Below are 25,396 nucleotides of genomic sequence, written 5' to 3' on the forward strand. Positions count from 1 at the left end.
ATCCCCTTCCTTTCCCAGATGTGGGCTCAGGGGTGTGGTGGATAATGATATAAGGATGATGTCATTATAGTAACAGAAATGATTGCATTATAATTTGTTGTTTTTCTCTTGCGAACTTTTTAAAGGGAGAAACATTTTATTCATTATCTAAGCTTTCAGAACCCTTTGGAGGTACACTCTGCACAAATGCTGTTATTATCACCCACACTCCGTGAAGTACTTGGGGATTAGACACGTTATGTAAATGTTTACACATTATTACACTGTGGCCCAAGATCCACAGTGGGACAGCAAAGACAGCCGGGAAAGAAGCAAGAAGTCCCAGAAAGGCAATGGTTTTTGTAAAAGGTATGAAATTCTCTTTAATTTTAGCATAAAAATAGTTTCATTTCTGAAGAGTAATTTATGACCATTAAAGAAAGTACCTAGGGCTGTATAAGAGAAAACATCTAAACTGAAGATTTGCTGCATACTTTAAGGATAGGGTTCTTAGAGAAAAGGCTAATAGGGAAATAGGGAGTGGATTTAACATGCTGTGAGGGGCATTTGGAATTGACTAGAAGAGCTTCCTGGCAATACAAGAGGCATGTTTCCCAAAGCTGTCACCACCTCTTTGCCTATGGAAAGAACAGATTCCCTTACTTGGTAGGTTCTGCCTGAAGGCAAAAACTTGGAACCCTTCCTCCCAGCTGACAATTTTAATTAGCAAGGTCATTACAGAACATTGAATCACACCATATTCTCTTCAAATCTTTACTCTTCCTCTGAGGCAAAGTTCTGGTTAGTACAAGAGTGTCCTGAACACTCCCAACACTCGCTAGAATTTGTTTAGCCAAGAGAAGCAAAGATCAGTGCCTTTACCTGGTCTGTATGCCTAGGTAAATCCTAATTGGTGTGTTAGGCCAGTGAAGCTGACTTTCCATGTATGGTAATAACCTTAAAAAATAATTTTAAAGTAAGTGTGAGAAAAAAGAGGAATCTGTTACCAAGACAGACTGCCAGACCAAGTACAGCGCCTGCGGCACGCACATGTAATGAAAATCTTGACCTGAGAAACCATAAGAAATCCATACACTCAGGAAGGACCTACATCAGCGCGGGCGTCGCTATAGGCACTGAAGACAAACAGGCCTGCTCCTGATATTTTAAAAATATCTGCTATGAATGGTTTCAGATGATTACCCAAAGGATGTTCAGTTTTAAACTAAGGGCAAAAGATACACAGGTTGAAGGAGGAAAAAGCCACGCCCTCTTTTCTTAATGTTTAGATTCTGCACCCTCCCCGCTTCATGTTATTTTTAAAACAGAGAAAAAGAGGAGGGGAGAAACGCAGTGTTGCAAAATCTCTGCCAGAAAACACAGTAAATTCTAGCTTGTTAGCAGCCCGGTTCCAAATAATTTTTAAAAAACAAATCCTAAGAGTCATGTAGTTACAGCTTCTGAGGGGAAGCTCTAACTCAAGGTTGGTGTCCCAGAACCACACACACACACACACGCACACGCACACACACACACACACACAAAGAAAGAAACCTAATCAGTCTTCTGACAGGAATCTGAAAGCAAAATCTCTGAGGCAGCAGCAATGCCCCAAAGGAGGAGAGAGCTGCAGCTTGCAGTAATCTGTAAATGATTGCGGGTAAAGTCTGGAGGCTTCAGGCTTGATCTGTGTTTGTTCCAAAAGAAAGCCAAGGAGGACGGTGTTAATAAAGAGAGATTTAACGGAGAGCTGTGCTTGGAATAAAGTGGGCTACAAAAAGGTCAAATTTGATCAGTTGGAGCAGATTACAAGAGCTTTAAACGGTGGTGTGGAGAAATGAGCCGGGGCTGGGAAGGAATATAACACAAGATTGATTTGGGGGGTGGAGAAAAGCCAGGACAAGTGCTTATCAATCCTAGAAGTAAGAAGAGCTGTGCTGGGCGCCCCATGGCTCTGGCCTGAGCCAAGAAGCAGGCTGGCTGGTTTCTTCCCCTGCACCCACCCCCTCTCCCCCCCTCTCCGATTGGATTCGCCTTCAGCTGCCTCTTAGACAATGGTTTCCTTAATCTCTGACTTGGATCCACTCAAAGACTGGAAAGTTTTAAGGTAGGCCTGCTTTCTTTCTCTCCCATCGCCGTTTCAGTTCAGGGCCAAGTTCCTCCCCGCCCCCACCCCAATTACAGAGCTCTGGAAGAGAAGCGAAATGCCTGTGGTGGCTTTCAGGGACAGACAGAGCTGCGTGGAGGATCACTCCTTTTCCTCAGGGCCACAACCCCAGCAGTTGTGTAAAGCGAGGCGTGAGAAGTCCTCAGTCTCACTCAGAGCAAGGGAGGAATGCGGTGCATTTTAATGAGCGTGTGTGCAGTCTAACTGAAATGATTCCTGACACCAGCTCAGTCCCGGGAACCTGTTCTTATATTTATTATTGTGCTTCATGGGGCCCTGAAGAGATGAGAGTTGGATGGGATGCAGCAAACTAGCAAACTTTTGGGGACTTCAGATTTAAAAAAAAAAAAAAAAAAAAAAAAAAAAAGCAAACTCTTTCCAGAAAGCATTATTTATTCCTGCTCTTCTTTTTACAATCTGTGGACATATGTTCCTCCTACGTCCTCTCCTTCTCCCTAGGTCAAATTTGGAAAAGCTAGAAAAACTCGGCTGACCTTAAAACTGAATGAGAAGAATTTATAAAATGAGGTCTTTCTCTGAATGTTCCTAAAAATGTGAACTCTGACCTTGGCATGTGAACTCAGTGGCCCAGGAAAATTAAAACCAAGGAACTCAAAGTGGCAAATCCACATATTCCCTCTCTCAACCTACTCTTTTTGTAGAGTTCACAATGAATTCAAAGGTTTAGCGGAACACCAAATGTTATTTCCCAGCAAAAAACAACAACAACACTTCTAACAAGTTTTAATATATAAAAAATAAAATTAAGGTTTTTATTAAAAGTGATTCTATAAAATATCAAATTGTTCTAAATATCTACCCCAAAACACGGTTCCATTGCAACTAGATATAGAATTAGAAGTGTGTGTCTGTCTGGGACCACTTTTTTTTCTGACATTAATCTTGTACTAGAGGCCCAGTACATGAATTTGTACACAGGTGGGGTCCCTCAGGGTAGCCTGCAGAGATCCCACTCAGCTCTCTCAGCACCTGGTAGCTGGGCAGTGGCCCCACCCACTGCCGCCACTGGTCATGTTCTGTGGGCAGATGGATACAGCAATGGGGACCCCCTTTGCAACAGCTTGGCCTGGTGCTGCCCACTCACCTGCTCCACCATCCAACCTCAATCCAGCTCTCCTCAAGCCCCATTGGGTCCAGCAGCACCTCCACTGCCTCCCACTGCCAGCACCATGTTCCTGATGCCCACCATGTGCCACACTGATCCCTGGTGGTCAGCACACGTCATAGCAAGCAGTGGAACTCCAGGTCTCAGGGGCAAATGACCACCTGAGGGGACAATTTGTATATTAGATTTTTATGATATTACTTAGCTATTTCTTATTTACCTCTCATGAAGTCTGCCTTTTTGTTTGTATGTTTTTTTATTTTTAAAAGCAACAATATTATACAAAAGAAATAGAAAAAAAATACCCAATATTCATCTTAATGATTTTCTTGCTTTCTAGAACTTTATGTATATATTGGTTGTATATCATATTTTAATCTGATTAAAAAAGTTTTTCCAGGTAAATATCAAACATATTTTCATGTTTCTGTTTACCATTCATAACCATGATTTTAATGGCTAAATAAAGCACCATAATATTGGTGTACATTATTTACTAAATTATCATTTGTTGAAAATTTTGATTGACTCCAGTCCTTGATTTGGATTAACAACAACTCAGTGAACATCTTTATGTATATAGATTTTTTCTTTCATTAAATAATTCCAAGGATTTCTAGGTGAAATGGCACAGTTTTATGGGTCTTTCAGTGATGTTTTTTCAATTTATAGGTTTAAATTTTATTTGTAACAGTCATTTTAATAACAGTATTATAAATATCCTTATAATACTGTTATTAAAATGAATTTTATTCTTCTTTTCTTTAACTGGATTAGTAGTCTATTTCTAAAATTAAAATATTTCTTAACAATGCTTTTTAAAAACCATTTCTGGTGATTACCTTATTAATATTATTGCATAAGTGGATAAGGTAGACCCTAGCTTTAAGAATGTGTGGGACAATACAACTTTTGATTATGTGGCCCTTAAAAATCCTTTTTGGACAATGATCCCAAGTCTTAACCCATTTAAAAATCAGTCATAACGTTGCCTTTTCCCTAATGTGTCCCTAACATAAGTAAAATTTACTTTATGGCTACAGTAAGTAAAGCTTCCCAAACTTGGATTGGCAAGACCTGGCAAAGATATAAATTTTTACATCGACCACTTTGGGTACATCAGGCTCATTGTCTTCACCTCTACTTGGCAAGCATGTCTTTATCATCCTTTTAACTGTGTGTAATGCTTTTCTGAAGTAGGGGATTATAAAGTTTATGAATTGCATGTTATATTCTTTTATTATTTACAATGAGGACTTTTTTTGGCTAGTCAGTCAGTCACTGACAATAAGTCTCTGCCATCATATGTGAGAGAATTAAAGATATAACATGGCCTTATAAATGGGACAAGTAGCAGGAGAATGAAGATATGTGTGCTGATGCCATATAGGATTGTATGTGATATGACTTAAAAATACTTTAGACATCCCAGAGGGGAGAGACCCCATTCCGGTCAGGAAAAGGAGCATTGTTACTGCCCTTGTCTGATTAATAAATGAGCAGAATGCTTAATTTATGACAGTGGAAAGGTTTCAAACCTGGAATGTTTTCCGATGTTGCCTCCAGGTATGCAGCCTGGAATTCTGCCAAACCTGTTGCTCTTGAAAAGTGATCGCAAGGAACAACTTTTTAAATCTGCTGACACCATAATTTAGTGTTTTAAGATATGATCTGCTGCTGGAGTACAAGTTCAGGTCATAAACCTTTCTCAAGAACTGCATATATCATTCTAGGTATATTTTGTCAAATGGAAAAATCAAGGCAGTGAATCATGCTATTGGCTGTTTTAATGTAATGTCTATGCTAAGGGATATTAAAGAAATCTAACTTCCGCCTGAAAATATGCCAATAATTTTCAACAGTAAGACTCCCCTCTTGACCATTGAAAAAGGATGAACACAAAAGTTTCACTCAAAGAAAACATTCATAATCAGCTAAATCAATAAAAGTATTCTTAATGCACAGAATAAACAGGAAATGACTATTTAGACCTCAGATTAAAATAATTTTTAAAAAACCACCTTGGCAATATGATTAATACAAGATTGAATGTTTATGGGTATTACTTGAGGGGAAAATAGTTGACAATGAGGGAGAGTTAGCAGGGGATAAACATCTGAATACCTAGCCTTTGCTATACGCTTCCAGCCCCTGCATCACCTCTTTGGAAGAGTCTAGAAAACCCCAAGTCTAGTTTAACTCTACCATTAATAGATGAAGGCATTGAGCACAGAATAGTTGAGGTCACAGAATTTGTTAATGAAACAAGTTTTGCTATACCTTTCCCTTGAACTCCATCATATTGGCTGAGGGATTTTATTCACTTTACCTTCCCTTTTCATCTCTCCTCCGATAATTTAATACAACTCAACCCAGGCTTCTCCTCTGAGTTCCCAGACTTCTCAATGGTATGTCTTAAGGATGATTGGAGCTCAACAGGCTGTACTATATATATAAATCTCCTCCAAGACCTGATTCTTTCTGGTGCTCGCAAGCTAATGAGTCACACAGCTATCTAGCCAGATACTCAAATTGGAAAGCTAGGCATCCTCCATAAGCCCCCACTTTCTTGCTTATTCACATCCATACTGTCACCATCTCCTGTTGATTTCAACTCCTAAACATCTATAGATTCTTCACTTTCTCCACCTTTGCTTGCTATCATCTCTATACGACTTCCTAACACATCTCACTGCTTCAGTTCTTGCTCTCACAGTCAATTTTCCACACAAGAAGAATGAAAACAAAAATTCAAAAGACATAAATAATATGGTGTGACTTTTCTATTTGAAAGCCACCCTTTACTATTCAGATAAAAGCCAGTGTCATTCATCTGAATTAGCCCTGACTACCTCTCCAGCCATATCTCCTCCCTCTCTCCCCACAGACCATGTTTTCAGGACCCACTCTGGTCTTCTCTCTCTTCCTCAAACAAGTCAAGCTTATTTTGGACTTAGAATGTTTGCACAAACTACTCCTCTCCCTACCTTGAAATCTTTGCTATTGGCAGGGCAAGATGCTGCTTGTCATACAAATCTTAGCTCAGATTCACCTTCTCAATGAAGTTGTCCCAGACCCCACAATTAAAAGTCATTGAAAACCCACTCTCTAGCATATATCCCTGATAAGTTGAACCATATACAATCGCCATTTTTGACTTATTTAAAAAAACAAAAAACCTCAGTCTCATATGATTTAATTAGTATTCTCATCATAGCACTTACCAATACCTTCTATTTTCACATGTGCTTATTATTTATTTCATTAAAGAGTATATGGTTTGTGTTGTTAATTGGATATACCCAGTAACAAAATATTTTCTGGTGCATAACAGATACTGAATGAGTGAGTAAATGAATTAATGAAGTGCTCACTATTTGTCTCTCTCATCAACTTTACCCTCCCTAGGCCAAAGGCTTTACCTATTTTGTTCACACTCTTATGCCAGTATTTACAGTAGTGGTGGTATGTTATGTGGAATGGATGAATGAATGAATGAATGACTCACTCCTAACTCCCAACTTACTATTTCTATCTTCAAGTCCTCATTTCCATTCTAATCAGTAAAGTGTCTGAATTTGATAACATGGAAAAATGTTAAATTGTCTGATAGGCATCTATTATTCAAGCAGAATTCATTCTTTCTACACAAGAGAATGATCTAGATTGGGGCTTGACAAACTTCTTCTATAAAGGCAAGATAGTAAATACTTTAGTTTTTGGTGGCCACAGAATTTCTATTGCAACGATTCACCTGTTCTGCCAGTTAAAGGTGAAAGTAGCCACAATATGTAAGTAACTAAACTTAGGTGCAACCAAAAAAAAAAAAAAAAAAAACTTTACTTATAAAAATAGGCAGTGGGCTGGACGTGGCCCATGTGCCACTGTCTACCTCTCACTATTATCTAGGCTAACAATCTGACCAATGAGAAAATAGAAGTGTTTTTTGGTGTATAATTGGAAAGAAGTTTTCAATTTTACATGACAAAGTACATTTCATAAATTTGCCTTGTTATTGGGGGAGAAAAGATTTTAAAGATCTTGATAATATTTCAAAGGTCAAAAATGTTTTATGTTATGAGTACTTAATCTCCCAAAGATGATTATGGACTGGAGAAAATTTATGGCTTACTACATCCCTGAAATGTCTGGATGAGCCTTAATGCTATATAACAAAACTCGCTTTGCTGTTCCCTTTCTGGGTGTGTGAGAATCTCCCTTTAATGAGAACAGCACATGGTGATGGAAAAAATAGACCAGATCCTGACATGTTTGGTCTTCTTTCTTTGTTTTTCATTGCTTTCTCTAGCTCATTTAAGGGACATTTCCCTTTCACATGCATGATATATCTCCAAGATAAATTCCAAATTCACAGAGGAAAGCTTGCTTGTAATTTTGAATGAATGCCATGCTCTTCAGCTCACATTGGATGACAACTTGGAGACGGTTGGAGTAAGGGGAGGTTATGTGGAAGCTTTGTTGGTGTCCACTGAGGGAAGGCTGCAATCTGAAGTTCAGGTATTAGTCTTCTTAGAGGGTGAGATAATAATTACAAATGCTTTCTATATGCCAGATATTATGCTAAGCGCTTTATAGTTAATATGTCATTTAATCTTTGCAACAACCATATGAAGTAGGTGTTCCCTTTTGTCACAATGTGGAGTTGGTCTTTACTGAGCCAGAGCACCTAAAAATGATACTATATGCTGTTCTGGCATTGCATCTTTCCTTGGTACATTGATAATTTGACGGAAACATATTGCCTTAACTATGCCTCAGGTGGGAAAAATTTGCACCACATTATTCTTCCTTTTCCCACAGGAAAGTCTGAAGAATCATGACCTACTTAGTACAGGGTATTAAAAAAAAAAAAAACTTTGCAAGAGCAGGGGGGAAGTAGGCTATGAGAATATAGAGAAGATTCTATAATAATTCTCTAGGTAGAATGAATTACTGTATATGTTTATGAAAGTGAATCCGAGATCTAGGTGTCTTAAATAATATATTATATTAGAGAATAATCTATTTTTCACAAAGCATAACTAATGTAGCACATGACATAACCAATAATGACAAAAATTATTATAAGATTATATAAAAATGCCATTGCATTTTCATCTCATTCCAGCATTCTAAAAAAAAAAAAAATGCTTTTATGAGTTATTTCTGCTCCATTGACACAAATAATCAGTAGAAAAATATTCACATAATGATTACTTTTCCCCCTCTTGACTGGGTCTGTTTCCCTAGTGGGCTGAACCAGCACAGAATCAAGGACAAAATCACCAAATTCAGATCATTTGAATCCTCTGTTAAAAAAAAAACACAATAAGAAATTCCTCATGTAATCTGGTAAACATCTCCCAAAGGTCAGAGACCACAGTAAAGCTATTTTCCCAAAATAGAGGAGAACCACCTGACACTTTTATTCCACCATTTGGGAATAAAAACCAGAATGTGCCCCTTGCTTCCCTACATTATCCAAGTATGTGTTTAGGCTCAAAGTCCCAGAATACTAGAATCATGTGCTATAGATAGTGTGTGCTAGAGGAGAGAACTCTGTGTTCAGGTTTCCTGTGTGTTCTCATGCAGAGCTTCTTTGTTTACCTCCTCTCTGTATTTTAATGCAACAGGAAGAAGTACACAAGAGCTCAACTAATCCACTCTCCTTTCTTCAGTTCTATTTTTTTTTAATCTCTATTCTCCACATCCCTATTTTTTTATGAAGACATGGACTGTCTTTTTTATTGCTGTGTCTCCAACAGTGCCTAGTCCTATTCCACATTTTTACTTCCTAATTTTAGCTGAGAACTTTTCACTAAACCTTTCTTGTTATCGCGCCTTCCAAAAGAAGGAAGGTGTCCTTCCCCTGAATGGTTATAGCACTGACTCTGAACCTGAGATCTTCAAATGCAAGTGCATATTTTCTCCTTTGTAATATATATATAGACTAGAGGCCTGGTGCACGAAATTCATGCATGGGGCGAGAGTGGGGGAAGGCGGGGGTGTCCCTCAGCCCAGCCTGGGACCCCTTGAGAGGTGGAATGGGGCCTAAATAGGAAGTCATATATCCTTCTCACAATCCAGGACTGCTGGTTCCAAACTGCTCACATGCCTGCCTGCCTGATCACCCCCTAACCACTCCCCTGCCAGCCTCATCGATGCCTAACTGCTCCTCTGATGGCCCAATGCCCCTAACTACCCTCCCCTGCCAATCTATCACCCCCAACTACCCTCCCCTTCAGGCCTGGTTGCCCCTAACTGCCCTCCTTTGCCAGCCTGGCCCCGCGACTAACTGACTTCCCCTGCTGGCCTGATCACCCCCAACTGCCCTCCGCTATAGGCCTGCCCTCCCCTGCTGGCCCAGTCACCCCTAACTGCCCTCCTTTGCCAGCCTGGTAGCCCCTAACTGCCCTGTCCTGCTGGCCTGGTCACCCCCAACTACCCTCCACTGCAGGCCTGATCACCCCTAACTCTCCTCCCCTGCAGGTCTGGTTGCCCCCAAGTGCCCTCCCCTGCCAGCCATCTTGTGGTGGCCATCTTGTATCCACATGGGGATAACTATCTTGTGTGTTGGAATGATGGTCTATTTGCATATTACCTCTTTATTACATAGGATGTAAATGTAGATGTATATATATATATATATATATATATATATATATATAGAGAGAGAGAGAGAGAGAGAGAGAGAGAGAGATTTTATATAAAAAAAGGGAAATATGCAAATCAACTGAATGACAGAATGACCAGTTGCTATGATGTGCACTAACCACCAGGAGGCAGACGCTCAATGAAGGAGCTGCTCCCTATGGTCAGTGCACTCCCACAGGGGGAGTGCCACTCAGCCAGAAGCCAGGCTGATGGCTGGCGAAAGGATTGGTGGTGGTGGGAGCCTCTCCCGTCTCTACAGCAGTGCTAAGGATGTCTGACTGCCAGCTTAGGCCCGTACCCCAGTGGAGCAAGCCTAAGCCATCAGTCAGACAGACATCATCTTAGGTCTCCCAGATTGTGAAAGGGCACACGCCAGGCTGAGAGACCCCCCCCCCTCACCCCCCCCCCACCGAGTGCACAAATATCATGCACTGGGCCTCTAGTAGATCTATATCTTTGTTCCATTAGTATGCTGTAAACTCTCTGAAAATAGATAAAGTCCATATCCAATTCATTGTTGTGTCTACTTGCATCCTTCATATTATTAGACACTGCATTTTGCCCAGCCAGTGCTTAAATAGACATCAGTACACTTCTTATTATAAAATGAGAGATTGAACCAGATTATATATCTAAGGATTTCCATTCATAAATTGTATGATCAGTGAGATAGAACAAAGAAACATTCTCCCACAGATTCTGAGTCCCACCTCTGAAACACACTACGCATCCTTTGCCCATACTGTAGAGTTTTGTGGAAACCAAGCAATTATCTTTATATTGATCCTCATTTTCCTTCAAAGATCTTTTATTTCAAATCTTTCTGTAGAATTGATAGACTAAACTATAAACCTGTTTTCAGTTGTTCTATCTCTGAACTAGGACTATAATGTAAATCAGCTGTTACAGGGATGCATTCTGCTGACACCTACTGACATTAGCAGCCACGTAATTATTCCTATGGGCTGAGTATTGCAGTCTAACCAGGTTGCAGGTGTTATCCTTAACCATGGCTTTGGAATTCTATTTTGTTTTTTCATTGCACTCGTTTTTCATTCTTATGGAGACACAAATACTTAAGCCAGAAAGAATTGTTAAAGGCCCATGGAAACTGCAATTCTATATATTTTATCATATTTCCTGGTGGATAAGTGAAAGATTTTATGCACTGGAAAATTGTTGTCCTCATTTAAGTTTGGCATTTATAAACGAACCTCATACTTCTTCTAAGCCTTTGCAAATGGCTTCCAACCATCATTATCTTCATTATTGACCATAACAGCCATTAATAAGTGTTCAAAAGCTGGAATATTCTTCCCTTATTCTCCATGAAAACACATGTTTAAAAGGTTTGTACTAATCCTCGGTGTAACTCTGCTAAATAATTCTATTCAAATTGTCCACTTGCCTCATTGCAACTTCCTCAACACTTAGTTATCACTCTCCAGAGATGTAGGCAAAGTAACTATTTGGGATTTGGGTGTTTTGTTTTGTTTTGTTTTGTTTTTCAGATATAATTAACACATTACATTATCTTAGTTTCAGGTATACAACATAATCTATAATAATAAAATTGTAACATGATAATTAGACCAGACCAGATGCCCTTTAGGACAAAGCCAGGGCTGCTGCCATGGCTGCAAGGGAGGAATCCAGGACTATTGTAAATAATGCCGCAATGAATGGGAGTGCATATGCCTTTCTGATTTAGTGTTGTCATTATTTTGGATAAATACCTAGAACATAATTGCTGGGTTATATGGATGGTAGGCCTATTTTTAATTCTTTAAGGAACCTTCATACTGTTTTCCATGGCTGTACTGATTTTCAATCTCACCAAGAGTGCACAAGAGTTCCATTTTATCCATGTCCTTACCAACACTTGTTTTTCTTTCTGATAGTGTCATTCTAACAGGTGCAAGGTGATATATCATTCTGGTTTTGATTTGTATTTCCCTGATGGCTGATGATGGTGAGCACCTTTTCATGTACCTGCCGGCCTTTTTTATGTCTTCTTTGGAGAAATCTCTATTCCAATTATCTGCCCATTTTTCTTTTTATTTTTAAATATATATTTTTATTAATTTCAGAGAGAAAGGGAGAGGGAGAAAGAGACAGAAATATCAATGATAAGAGAGAATCATTGATCAGCTGCCTCCTACACCCTTCCCACATATATACAGGTATTGGTGATTGAGCACACAACTTAGTCATGTACCCTGACTGGGAATTGAGCTGTGAACTCCTGGTTCATAGGTTGATGCTCAACCACTGAGCCACACTAGATGGGCTATCTGCCCATTTTTAAATTTGATTATTTGGTATGTGTTTTTGTGGGGTTTTGTCTTGTTTTGTTTTTTTGTTTGTTGCTTTTGAGTTCTTTATATATTTTGGATATATATTATTATATATATGATTTCAAATACTTTCTTCCATTTAGTCAGTTCCCTTTTTATCTTGTTCATAGTTTCCTTTTCAGTACAAAATGGAATGTATTTTTTATTTACTTATCTATTTCTTTGGGTTACAGAGTAACTTCCACGAAAGCAGAAACCACACTAGAATTCCTACTGTGGTAGAGTGTTTATGAAATGTGCACATTTGCAAAACATAAAAATATATAATTATTTTACACAGAGATGGAAAAAATAAAATTGGATAGTATTTATTAGATGGCATTTTGCTTAGGAATCCAAGAATATTTTGGTCCTGAGGTAGACTTCTTATGTACACATTTTCAGAGGGACTAAGAATAGAGGGACCAAGATGGCGCGAATCAGTTTCTTAACTGAGGATTCTGAAAACTGTTTGGGAATCTCTGGAGGCACTGGATCATTCTATAATACTGAGCCAACCTCCACTGCCAGTTTTGCCAAACCCTGACTCTCATGGCCTGAGAGAAACAATGGCAAATTGAGAAGTAATCTATATTATAAAAAGCCAGTGACCATAACGCTGTAACAACCAAATGATCAGTCACCAGGAGGTGCATGGAGCACCTCTCAGTCCCTCCCCCTATCCTCCTCCCCCCTCCGCTCTAGGTGGGACAGTGGGGCCAGGCTCATAGCTTGCAGCAGCGTGGTGGGGCTCGTGGTGACGAGCTACTCGCACATGATTTCATGCATGCTGGGCCTCTCATAGTGTATAATTAAATGTGCATTGGTTCAAAACCCCAATATATATATATATAAATTGAATGAGTTGGGCTGGACTGTTAGGACACCAATTTCCCCCTTTATCTAATCTAGATTGTCCCAGATAATTTCTGCTGTTTTATACTGAAACCTCAGTCTATTAGTTAGGAATGTTTCAGTTGTAGGTAACCAAACACTGAATATTTTAGGTCCATTTTACAGTGATATGAACCAAGGGTTAGCAAATTTTCCCTATGAAGGACCAGTTAGTAAATACGTTTGGCTTTGCTGACAAACCATATGGTCTCTGTCACAACTACTTAACTCTGCCATTGTAGCACACAAGCAGCCAGAGGCAATATATAAATTAATGGGCAGGATGGGATTCCAATAAAATTCTACTTTAAAAAAAACAGGCAAAGGTATGGATTTGGCCCATCAGCCACTTTGCTGACTACTAGGTTAGCCAATGGACTATATATGCACCATTGAGATTTAGACCTTTCAGAGCCAAACAGCCAGGTCAGCAAGAGGGAAATTGGACCAGAGAAAGCAGCAAGAGAAAATGTTCCCTATGTGTTATGTACTGATCTGACCTGAACTGCACTAGGCTTTAGCCCTTGGGGAGAAAAGAGTGTACAAAGAGTGAGGGAGGGATAGTTGGACTTTCTCTGACCCAGGATCACCTTTCACTTTGGCTATGTGGAGGCAAGAGCACACTGCCTTTTAAGGAAGAGCCAATCTTCTAACCCATCTGACCTTGACAATGACCTGGAATCTCATTCAGGCATAGCAGGAACTCATCCCACTGGGGAAGGGGACAGATTTTGAAATGAGGGAGGGAAGAAAACAGGTTCCTTAGAAAACCTGGCCTAAGAGGATTATAGGAGTTGTGGAAGGAAGGCAGCTGGGATAATTTATTGCCCAATGCCCTGGAGGGCCAGAACATGACTTCTGAGGAAATAAAACTTGACTTTCCATGCCTTTTGTCTGTATCCACAATTGCCATCTTCATTACCAGCAAATCAACCTCTTCTTTATGATGTGGTTAGCTGTTTTATTATTAAACAAAAAGAAAGCTCATTCCTGGATTGCATGCTAGATTGAAAACATGCATGATCACAACAAGCAAAGAGATTTTGCATCTCATAAAAGCCCTCATTTTCTGCTTATAACAGATACCTTTCTGCCCCCATGGTGATGGGTCATTCATCATAATTACTACAGAACAAAAATAGAATTTTAAAATATATTTAGGATCACCCCTTGCCAAATGAAGTAGCATGGCATTTCCAACTCCCTTCTACTTTAGAAGGTTCTTCAGATCAATCAATCAGTTATAGCTCCCTATGAATTTAAACCAACATAATTAGACATCAGGGAACTTACTTTTTAAGACTTAACTTCTAGTGTACAGTGGGGAGGGCGGGGAGCAGAAAGACAGAAAGATACAGGGATCAGAAGTTTGGTGAGAACTCCTCTGTCACAGCCCCATAGATTCTATTTTGAAAGCCTGAGTCAGGAATACTCAGGTGTGAGCCAAGTTCACCCCCGCCCGTGTGTGTGTGTGTGTGTGTGTGTGTGTGTGTGTGTGTGTGACGAGAGAGAGAGAGAGAGAGAGAGAGAGAGAGAGAGAGAGAGAGAGAGCGAGCTTGAGTTTGAGAGCTTTATCTACTCTGAATCTTAATCAATTACCACTTTACAATAAATTACCCTTAAATTACTAGATCAAAAGAGTCAGTGTCCTTTGTCAAAGAACTAAAATTATATAAGAAGGGACTTCAAGAAAATCACTGGAGAGGAAAGTGGTTTGAGGCAGAATTTCTTTTTTAAAGATGTTAATTTCATGATATTATCCTCCCAAATGGCAAAGACCCTCTCAAGCACCTGCCCTGGCCCAGTTGCCACTCAGGTCCCCACTTGGCTGTGGCCTCTGTCCTCCTCCTGCCCCTGCTCCCCTCCTTTAGCAGGAGTGGGTTTCATCTCTGGGCACTGGCACTGGTGATGGGACAGGAAGTGGCAGGATGGAACAGGGCCACATAAAGCAGTTTTCTCAATTAATATTCCTGTAGGAAAGGAAGGATCCTTATTTTCATTTTTGGAAGTAGAGTGACTGCGTTTGAGGAACAGCTCTTGAGGACATGGATTTTGTAAAATATGTGTCCCCAGTTCCTGGAGGAGTATTTGCATCACTATCTTCTCATTACCCAAGGCGTTTTCCATTTATTAAAGGTATCTTGGGCAGAGCTCTTAAAATGGAACTAGTTTGTGATGCTTTTAAAACCTGGTTTTGAGCTCTGTCCACAATCAGGCAGAGCTCTCTAGAGGAGAAAGCTATAGTAAGCCTTACTTCTCTAGTAAATTTTTTGTTTGCTGCTATGAAATTGGTTTCTTTGTCTTTGCTTTTTCTTTGCAGGTCACCATTCAGTACATCAGCAGTTGCCACTCTCAACCAGCCCATTAGATGGGATTCAGAGAGAAATATTTTGCATATAAACTTCCAACATCATAATGTAGAAAAAGGGAGAGTAAGAGGATTTGAAGTCCTGAAATCTATTCCATAGCTTGGGTTTTTCTCTCCAGTAATTGGCTTTAAATCCCTTTTGATCATCATTTCTAACTCTCTTGCCAATGTTTTTTCTTTATAAAAACAGTGAATTTTTTTAACTTGTGGTCACACCATTCTCTCACATAAATGTTTTACTTTCATTGACCCCTATAACTGTATTTGCTCAGAACTTTAATCTCGCAACCATAAAATAAAAGTTTAAACCATTTCTTGAGGTAGTAAGTTACTGCCTTTGCCAGTGGTACACTCATAGGCTTATGTTACTGAGAATTCATATGAGGAAAAAATAAACCTGTCCTAGAAGGTCAGAAAATATGCCCTAATGTTTCACAAATCTATTGATTTTACATTTTGACTTCACTTTATATGTGATTTAAAAACTAATCGAAGGTAAATTTAGTTAATTTTGTGTTATAAGATGATTCTGAAAGCTGCCTCTCTGCTTATGACTTTAAATAAACCTCTGTTTAAAAAGATATTTGCAGAAAATTTAATGTACCTAATTATAGCAATCAGGATGTTTTGGGTATAGTGAGTGTATTTTGCAAATGCAGGTTTAATTATGATATTCTCTGTATCCCTTTTGTTATCATTATTTTCCCCTGCATTATACACATAATGAATAGCCAAAGAGCTATCTGTATGGGGGAAATGAATAAGTGGAAAATTAAATGTCCAGTTCAGTAGCAACAAGTCTCTGTACAGATATTGAAAACAAGTCATATCTTAAAAACACAGTCCATTCTTCCGAGGGGCCTTGAATAAACAAACTTAGTATTAGTCAAGCTAATCATGTGGTATTAATTTGCTGCCTTGCTTTTCCATTAAACTCTCTCTAGGTGATTCTATATAACAATTGGGTTTGGTATATTCCATATTTTAAGTAATAGATTAAAGTTAAGCAGATATTCTTTTTAAAAGACAGCATGTAACCAGCGTCTGTACTAGAATTTTCAACATAAAAACCTCTAGTATGGAAAAGATAAAATATGTTAATATGCACTACTCTGACCCTTCCTTAAGAAAGGAAATTGGAAGTTGGAAAAAGAAATTTAAAGTCTGTAGGTCAGAGTTATGTGGTGTCAGCAATTTAGTCAGGTGACTTGGAGACTGGTTCTGGAAGTTTCCAGATGGCACACAACAAACATGCAGGCAGTGGAGGCAGAGATTGGTGAGGAAAATTGATGTTTCTCATGAGTCAGAGAATGTGGACACAACTGCCTGGCTTTTTTTTTTTTTTTTTTTTTTTTTTTTGTCCTGAATTTTGGGCATTGACACTATTTTGTAGTAAAATAATGTTAGTGAACCTGCTCCCTTTTTCAGCTTTGCTTATCCTAATTTGTCTCTGAAGCCTACTATGTGGAGGGAGAGTGAGCTGCAGAGCACGATGGTCTGGAATTCAGATCCAGTCAGTCACTTAACAGCTCTGTGACCTGAGGCAAGTATTGATTGGAGGTGGCCTACCTTGAAGGGGTGCTGTTAACTCACAGGTGACCTTTATAAAACCCCTGGCACACTGTTCTCACTCACTCACTCACTCACTCACTCAATAAAAAAGCTAGTAGTGCTATCAATATCACTTATACATAAAATCAAGCACTTCTGATATTCTTGGGGTTTACTTTAGAGTAAATAACATTGTTTTGGCAGCATCTTTTCAGAAACTGTATTTTGAGGCTACCAGACAAAGTGTTAAGAGGTAATCATATGCCATTAGTTTTGTGTCAATAAAAAATCTTGAGGTACACATTCAGTGACCCTGACATCTGACCTGCCAGAAAGAGATTGCCAAATTGCAGACTCGGGCATAGGGATTCCAAGTAGCAGGTACCAAGCAGATCCCGTTTCCCAATCACTCAAATCATATATCTAAAAGAAGGGCTTTCTCAGTAGGGATGAGGTTCAGCTTCCATTAGAGACATAACCATAGAAACTACTTGCAGGGGCAGATAATAAAAAAGCAGTCAGCCTATCTCCAGTCTGAAGAAGGTCCTGACATTCAAAGCTCCAACAAGCAGCATGACTTTTTCCAGGGGGGAAGTTGAACTTCTGAACAATGGTCTGCTGGGCTTGCTCTGTCATCAGAGTTTACGTGGGGGAAGGGGAGATGGGTGTTTCCTTTGGTAGAGGTATGCTTGGTTGATATTGGTAATAGCATACCACCAAGTAGACTAACCAGGAAGGTTCCAGATCAGCAATATGGGAGGAGCCCAGATTGAAGCTATGATAATTGTGGTTGGAGCATTTAACTGGTTGTGTGATCCTTGATAAATCCATGAACGCGCTGAGTTTTTTACTCTTACCTATAAAAAGGAGATAATAATTATTCCATGTACCACTCCAGGTTATTGGATATTCAAATTATAATATTATGAAGCATATTCAAAATAGCAATTGCTTTGATTTTATTTTAGTTGTATTTTAAACTTTATTTTAAGAATAACATTAAAGGGGAATGTGAAGCCATAGCTGGTTTGGCTCAGTGAATAGAGCATCAGCCTGCAGACTGAAGGGTCCCAGGTTTGATTCCAGTCAAGGGCACATGCCTGAGTCGTAGGTTTGATCCTTAGTAGAGGGCACTCTGGAGATAGCAGATCAGTGATACTCTCATCATTGATGTTTCTATCTCTCTTTCCCTCTTCTTTCCTCTCTGAAATCAATAAAAATATATTTTTTAAAAAATTAGAATGTGAAATATTTATGTTTAGCAAAAGGGAAATTAAGTAAAATAAGACCAGAAACAGTGCTTTGTAGTAACTGAATTTGTAGAAAAAGTGCCAAAATCAACCTGGCTCAAGAGCTGAAAACTAGATTTTTAGCTTGAGTTTAGCATGAAACTGCTTTTGCTAAATCCTAACTGGCAAAATCCAGTGGCCTAATTTTAATCATCATTGTTCTGAACTCTTCAGAAGCATTAATACTGTTAATTCACCCCTTTTTCCTTAAAGAGTTCATCATCTTGGCTTCTAAGAGATTACCCTCCACCAGTCTCTTCTATTATCTTTCACTAACTTCCTCCCCTTCACAAACTGCTCCTCTCTATATATATCTAGGCTTTCTCTTTGACTTTGTTTGCCTTCATTCAAGATAATGTCAATCAGCTCTCCCAGAGGCTGAATGGAATTTGTAGAAGTGTTTTGTTTTGCTGCTAGAATGTTTTGTTTTAATCTGATCCTGCATACCTTACAGCAGAGCACACATCCTCCAGGTCACACCTACAGCCACTCATCTCTTACTTCATTATTTCACTCATACCTTTTCTGGGTGGTCCCTGGAGGCATTTGAGCTTGCAATTTTTCCCTGTACCTGTCCTCTTATCACTGCAAAGTATCAAGTACATGTACACAATGACTCCCAGTTTCAACTTCTATCTGAAAAGTATTTTGTATCTATATACCACTACCTTCCTGTGCATTCTATAGGTATCTGAAAATACAGTCTAACCGTGACCCAAACTGAATTCATCTGCCCAACTTTTCACATTGTCCAACTCTCTTCTCAACTTTGATCAATAAATTCATCCATCTCTTGTTCTTCCTCATTAGGAATCATGGACTTGTTCATTTAGTCTGTTTTTACTCAATCATTTATTGAGCACCTAATATGTACCAGGCTGTGTGTTAAAGAATTCATTGATGATCATAAAGACCTGGCCCTGCATCATAGCATTTACAATTGTTAGGGTCGCTGAAGGAGGAATGCACGAGGCCAAAGTGATGAGGGATTATAAATTTATTGCAAACCAGATGGGCTGAGCCCCAAAATGACATCAGCACCCAAAGATGGAGAGTCAGAGTTTTTTTTTTTTTAACAGACTGTGGATGGGATATTTCTGGATGGAGAATTCTCTGGCAGGTCCAGATCCTGGGAAGGTCCAGAGGGTAGAGAGAATGGTTTTAGCAAGTAGAATGTGGTATAAGCGAAAAGAAATGTCCATGGTGAAGTGGCCTAAAGGTCAGTTTCTAGGTGAGGGGGTATCAATTAAATTATTTGATCAAACCTAACAACCATCTAGTCAGAAAAACATTTGTGAGCTAATACAAAAATAAATGCAAAATTGCACCTGTTCTAAGGTGTAAATAGAGACTACATAGTGCTATGAGAATTATGTATGGGCCTCCAACCCAGTCAGGGATGTCAGGAAAGGCACTCCTATGGAAAGTTAAGGTCAGAACACGATGTGGCACAGAGGGCAGGAGAAAATATTAAGAGTCATTCTAGGCCACATTGAGGATTTTGTTATTTCAGCCCAAGAACACTGGAAAGCATTCAAACCATTTTCAACAGAAAGAGATGCTATGAAGAGACTGATGTTTCTGAAGGTTCATTCCCACAGTAGTAGGGAGAGTGAGTATGGATGGATGTGGGAGGAGCATTTTGGAGGCTGTTGTGGATATCAAGGCCAGAGATGACAGTAATTTGGGGTGGGACAATAGCAAGGAGACTGGAGATAATGGACAGATTCAAATGATACTTAGAAAATAAAATCTAAAGATTTTGAGTGATATTAGATATGAGGGTGAGGAAAAAATGAAAGTACCAAGGACACCACATGGGTTTCTGGCATGGTGGGAATGACCTTTACTGAGATTTAATCCTATAAGAGAATCAAATTGGGGTTGATTTTGGACATCTGAGTCTGAGGTACATGTAATATACCTAAGAAGACATTTCAAGCTGTGAGATGGATGTATAGATTTGGAGTTCTAAGCAGATGGCTGGAGAAATCTACTTATAATTCATTTGTGTAGAAGAGAAAATAGAGTACATATGTGATAGTTGGATGCATATATGTGGCATGGAAAGGGAAGGGACTTAAGACAGAGGCCTGAAAAATACCAATCACCAATGGCTTAGTTCCTGTCTCTCGCCACATATAATAATTGTTATTAATTCACTTTCTTGGAAGTACCTCCTAAGTTAAGGTTCTCATCTTCCTACTCCCCCTGCCATAGTGGAGGTCCTCATCATTACTCTCAAATACTGTTATATTATAACAGGGCTTACAGGTATTTCCTTTCAGACCCCAGACCTTCTAACATGGCTACCCAGTTATTTTCTTAAAAGACTAATGTGGCACTGGCCGGTTTGGCTCAGTGGATAGAGCATTGCTTCTACACACTGAGGGATCCCAGGTTCGATTCCGATCAAAGGCATGTACCTTGGTTGTGGGCACATCCCCAGTAAAAGGTCTGCAGGAGGCGGCTGATCAATGTTTCTCTCTCATCAATGTTTCTGATTCTCTGTCCCTTTCCCTTCCTCTCTGTGAAGAATCAATAAAATATATCTTTTTAAAGACTAAAGTGATCTTATTTCTTCACTAATCAAAGTTTCTGGGGCTTCCCGTGCTCTAGGAGCACACTATTTAAATATCTGTCCTACAAGAATCACATTGTAATATAGCTACTTATTCAAGAGCCTTTATCTCCTCTATAGCTGGAATGCAACAAGCTCTCTGATAGAGGTGATTGGGCTTTGCCCACCTTTGCATCTGCAAAGCCTAAAAAGGCATTTGTCTTCTAAGATGTGTGCAGTAATTTGAACTCTGCTGCCCTCTGATTTTGACCAAATAAAATCCTGTCATCTGCTTTTGCCTTCATTTTCCTCTGTACAAACGCAGATAACAGCTATTGGCCTTTTAACTATTACATCAGAGGCACATTTTGCTGCCAGTTTGAGAGCTCTTCCTGCTCTCAAAGGAGGGAAATTGTAAAAGTATGCTTACAAGAAATAGCAGTAATACATTTGCAGTCATGCATTTTTAAGTCAATAGTTAAAGCTGCTTTACTAGTTTAGGCATGACATTATTTTTACTCAAAATAAAATACCTTCAAAACCCCATCAGATTAAATTCCACAGGTAAAGTATATGGGTTCAGTGGGGAAAAGTTCAAACTTCAATTTGAAGAACATTGGGAGAAAGATTTTTTTAAAGTAATTATCTATCTGTATTTGTGTGTAGAACCAATTTACTATTTTACTATTTCTCCCAATTTAGGTTATTTCTCTATTCTCTTTTCATATGCAAGAGACAGAACTAGAGATAAAGACACACATAGAGATAAATAACATTTTTAAATATAATTTGAGCCAAAACCAGTGTGGCTCAGTGGAGAGAGTGTCGGTCTGCGGACCAAAAGGTCCCAAGTTCGATTCCGGTCAAGGACATGTACATTGGTTGTGGGCACATCCCTGGTGAGGGGTGTGCAGGAGGCAGCTGGTCGATGTTTCTCTCTCATTGATATTTCCCTCTCCCTTCCTCTCTGTAAAAAATCAATAAAATATATTTAAATAATAAATATATTTTGAAGCCTAGTTATTTGGAATAAAGTAAATTAGATTACTTACTTACTAAATATTTTTATATTTTATCTTGATTGGAAAAGAGCTGGTTGCCTAGGATTGATGCATTTGGAAGAATCTACTTAGAAAGAAAATTTTTGTTCATTTCTAGGATTTTCACTTGTGAGGCAATGATGGATACCAATAAATCTAAAATGGAATTTTAGAAATTATTTACTTACTTGATAAGATCTTAGATGTATGCAGGCTCTTGAAAATAAGATATTTTCTTGAGTTGGAACAAAAAGGCTCTTAAAAATGGCACATGTAATTCTGTTCTTGTTGTTTCCTTGAAGAAAAAAATTCACAATCAGATAGCGCTTTTTAAAGTATATTTTTGGTATATGGAAACATAAAGAAAAAAGCCCTCTAGAGTTCTAATTAAAAAGAAATGTATAATTAGCCTATAGTTGAAATTACATATTATGTCAAAATTCACTATCTAAGCACTGCCTTTACTCAGTTTAGTTGCACTAATTCTGTACTCACAGACCTTTCTGGCAGTCTTATGGGATGAGGAGGGGAGAGTAAGAATCAGAGTACTGGCAGGGATAGAATTGGCTTATAGGGCTAGAACCCCATCTGGGTTATAGAAATAAGGAGTCACAATTCATCTCATGCTATGACCTTCCATATTTAAGATTTCCCTCTTTCTCTACACATAATGCATTTTAAACTGTAGGCAAAAGAAATAAAGTTAGAGACTTTTTTAACTGAGCTGTATGTGTATATCTGTGTGTGTGTGTGTGTGTGTGTGTGTGTGTGTGTGTGTGTGTTTCTGATTTGAAAATCAAATGTTTATGTGTGTGTTTTCCTACAGACAAAAGTGGATTGACTGACTGGGTTGTGTTAAATGTCTATAAAATCCATCAAAACAATTCTATGCATTTAAAAATACTAAGCTAAACATGGTGGATAAAATAGTATTAATAATCAATCCTTTATAATTATAGTATCACCTGCCATCTTACCTAATAACAGAGAAACATATAAATTATCTATACCTCCACTACGCCCACAGCCAATCAGAGTGAGTAAGCAAATTAACCCAACAAAGATGGTGGTTAATTTGCATATATACCCCAACATTTCAAATGCCTATAAGGAACCTGAGATACTTTACCAAAACTCTGGAGAGAAAAGAATAAAAGTAAACTAAACTTAAGAATGTGAAATTCTTGTTAAAAGAGCCTTCATATCGCAGATATTCCCACTTCTATAGCCACACATGACTTTGGGATCATTATTATGCAGAGTCTTTTACTGGAGCATTAACAATATTAATGTAAAGCCATACTTTTAGGAAGAATATAAAGTGTAAAGCCACTTAAAATGACCATTTGCTTAAGCAATGTCAGAAATATTTATTTTCTGTTGCAGAGCAGACTTGTTAGCCAACCTCAGCCAAAGGAGGTCAGCTCAGATATGTGCCTGCACGTTCAAGCTGCCAAAAAAACATAAGAAAATGTTTAGCACAATGAATTGTAAGTTGAAGGTTTCAGCTCTCATGGAAAGTTAACTCTCCAGCACTCACTCCCACCTCTGATGAAGGGGGAAAGTCAGAAAAACAGCATGGATCGGAGCCACCTAATGGAAATATTTCATCAGGCAGTGACCTTTCTGTTTGTCATTGTTTGTCTTTGCTGCTTTCTTGGGCATACTGTTTTAATAAGCATTTGTAATTTTAATCTGCACAAGCATTTTAATAGTTTCCAAAGAGACTCGGAGACTCATTTGAGCTATTTCGCAATTGGAACATGGCATTTATTTGGAGATGGCTCTAGCAGGATCATTAGCTCCCATCCCCCTGGTGTTCCCTGTATGATTTCAATGGTTCTTTTTTGGGAAGGATGCCAATGTTTTATGCTTCCAACCGTGATATTAAGATTTCTGTGTTTCTATAAACTTTCATAATAGTACAGTTAATGCTTGCACATGTGTTTAAATATGCCTGATATTTTTACTGTGTAGGGATAAATCCTTCAGGAGTTATGTCACCTATCTAGATATCTAGTCTAGAGCATTAGTGTACCTCTCCACAAGGCTGCTTGATGTAACAGCAAAGAGCCCTTAGGACACCAGCTATGCATCTACCTGGCTTGGAAACTGGGAATTAATCCTTTTATCTTCCCAGTCTCTGTTTTATCTGTAAAATGATCAACTTAAACCAAATCATCTCTCAGATCTGGAGCTCTGATTATATGATGCTTGTAAATTCATCTCCAAAGAATATCTTAAGGTTAGGCAGTAGGTTGCCCATACAGAGATGATTTAAGAATAACAATAGCATTATCTTCCTCTAATGAGCATGTACTCTGTACAGTCTCTAATGTTAATCATTACTGATTCGGATTAAGGGGCTTAATGAAACAAATGCCAAGGTAACCAAACCACAAGAGGTTTGGTTTCTGATAAATTAAAACCTCTCGTTTGAGCATTAATTTATTATTAAAATTAAACAGTTTACTCCTACTTTCACAGAATATATTTCATGTAAATATTCAACAAATATTAATTAGATGGAAAAAAATCATTAATCTTTCAAGGTCCCCATTTTTCTTGAGCCTGGTCCTCCTTTGAGAAAGATCATCATTATTCCCACTGGACAGTTAAGGAAGCCAAGGAGCTTGGAGGTTGTGTATCCTGCTCAGTCACTCATCTACATGTGGCCAGGAAGGGCTTCATTCCTACAGAACTCATGTTCTCATGGTTATGAGATTTAGCAAACAAACAAAAATATAGGCCATCCAGTTAAATGTGATATTCAGATTAGCAATAAACATATATATATATATATATATATATATATATATATATATATATATATATATATATATAGTATACTTATGTCTCAAACATTGCTTATGCTAAAATATATTTGTCATTCATCTGAATTTCAAATCGAACTGAACATCCTGTGTCTTGATTGGTCAGTCCTATCTATGACAGAATTCTCAGATGGAACCTGATCTCCATGCTTTGGTAGATGCACAGGTGATGAACAGGAGGAGGCCCTATTTCTGGAAAGTTTGCAAGCTGGATGATGAGCCTGAAACAATAAATAGAGTGAATATGGAAGTATTCACAAGAGCATCTGAGTAGCCTTAGAAAATAAAGAACACTTGTAGGGCCTTCTTTTGGATCTTTGCCTTTGGGATCTAGAATTTGTACTGCCATAGATACCATGGTGGTTTGTACAAAATAATCATGAGAAGAATATTTGTAGAATTTCAGTGTTGAGAAGTGGGTGGCCTCAAAAATCCATAGATTTAGATCCCTTATTTTATAGGTGAGGACACACACTATACACAAAGTCAAAGCTAGTTGGGACTGAAATACAAAGACCTGATTTTCTTCCCTAGAACCTTTTAGGGAATTGCAAGTGAAGGAATGTTGTAGGTGGCATGAGACTAATCATATAGAACT

At 38.6% G+C, this 25,396-nt stretch overlaps 1 protein-coding gene across 13 annotated transcripts in view; it reads left to right on the top strand.

Annotated features, from left to right (window-relative positions):
• Positions 1–279: 279 nt before the first annotated feature.
• Positions 280–25,396, top strand: part of CELF2 (CUGBP Elav-like family member 2) — a 526,216-nt gene continuing 501,099 nt past the window's right edge. For 6 of the 13 annotated variants that reach the window (XM_084888499.1, XM_084888501.1, XM_084888505.1 and 3 more), the window contains exon 1: positions 2,019–2,086. In XM_084888499.1, coding sequence (XP_084744625.1) covers positions 2,034–2,086 — 53 coding nt within the window. In that variant the 5' untranslated portion in view covers positions 2,019–2,033. Of the gene's footprint in view, positions 349–1,502; positions 2,087–25,396 lie in introns of those variants that run through there. The other 7 variants (XM_084888508.1, XM_084888526.1, XM_084888530.1 and 4 more) reach the window with 4 other exon arrangements.

This window comes from Pipistrellus hanaki (assembly GCF_964339955.1).
Source record: "Pipistrellus hanaki genome assembly, chromosome: 1".
NCBI lineage: Eukaryota > Metazoa > Chordata > Mammalia > Chiroptera > Vespertilionidae > Pipistrellus > Pipistrellus hanaki.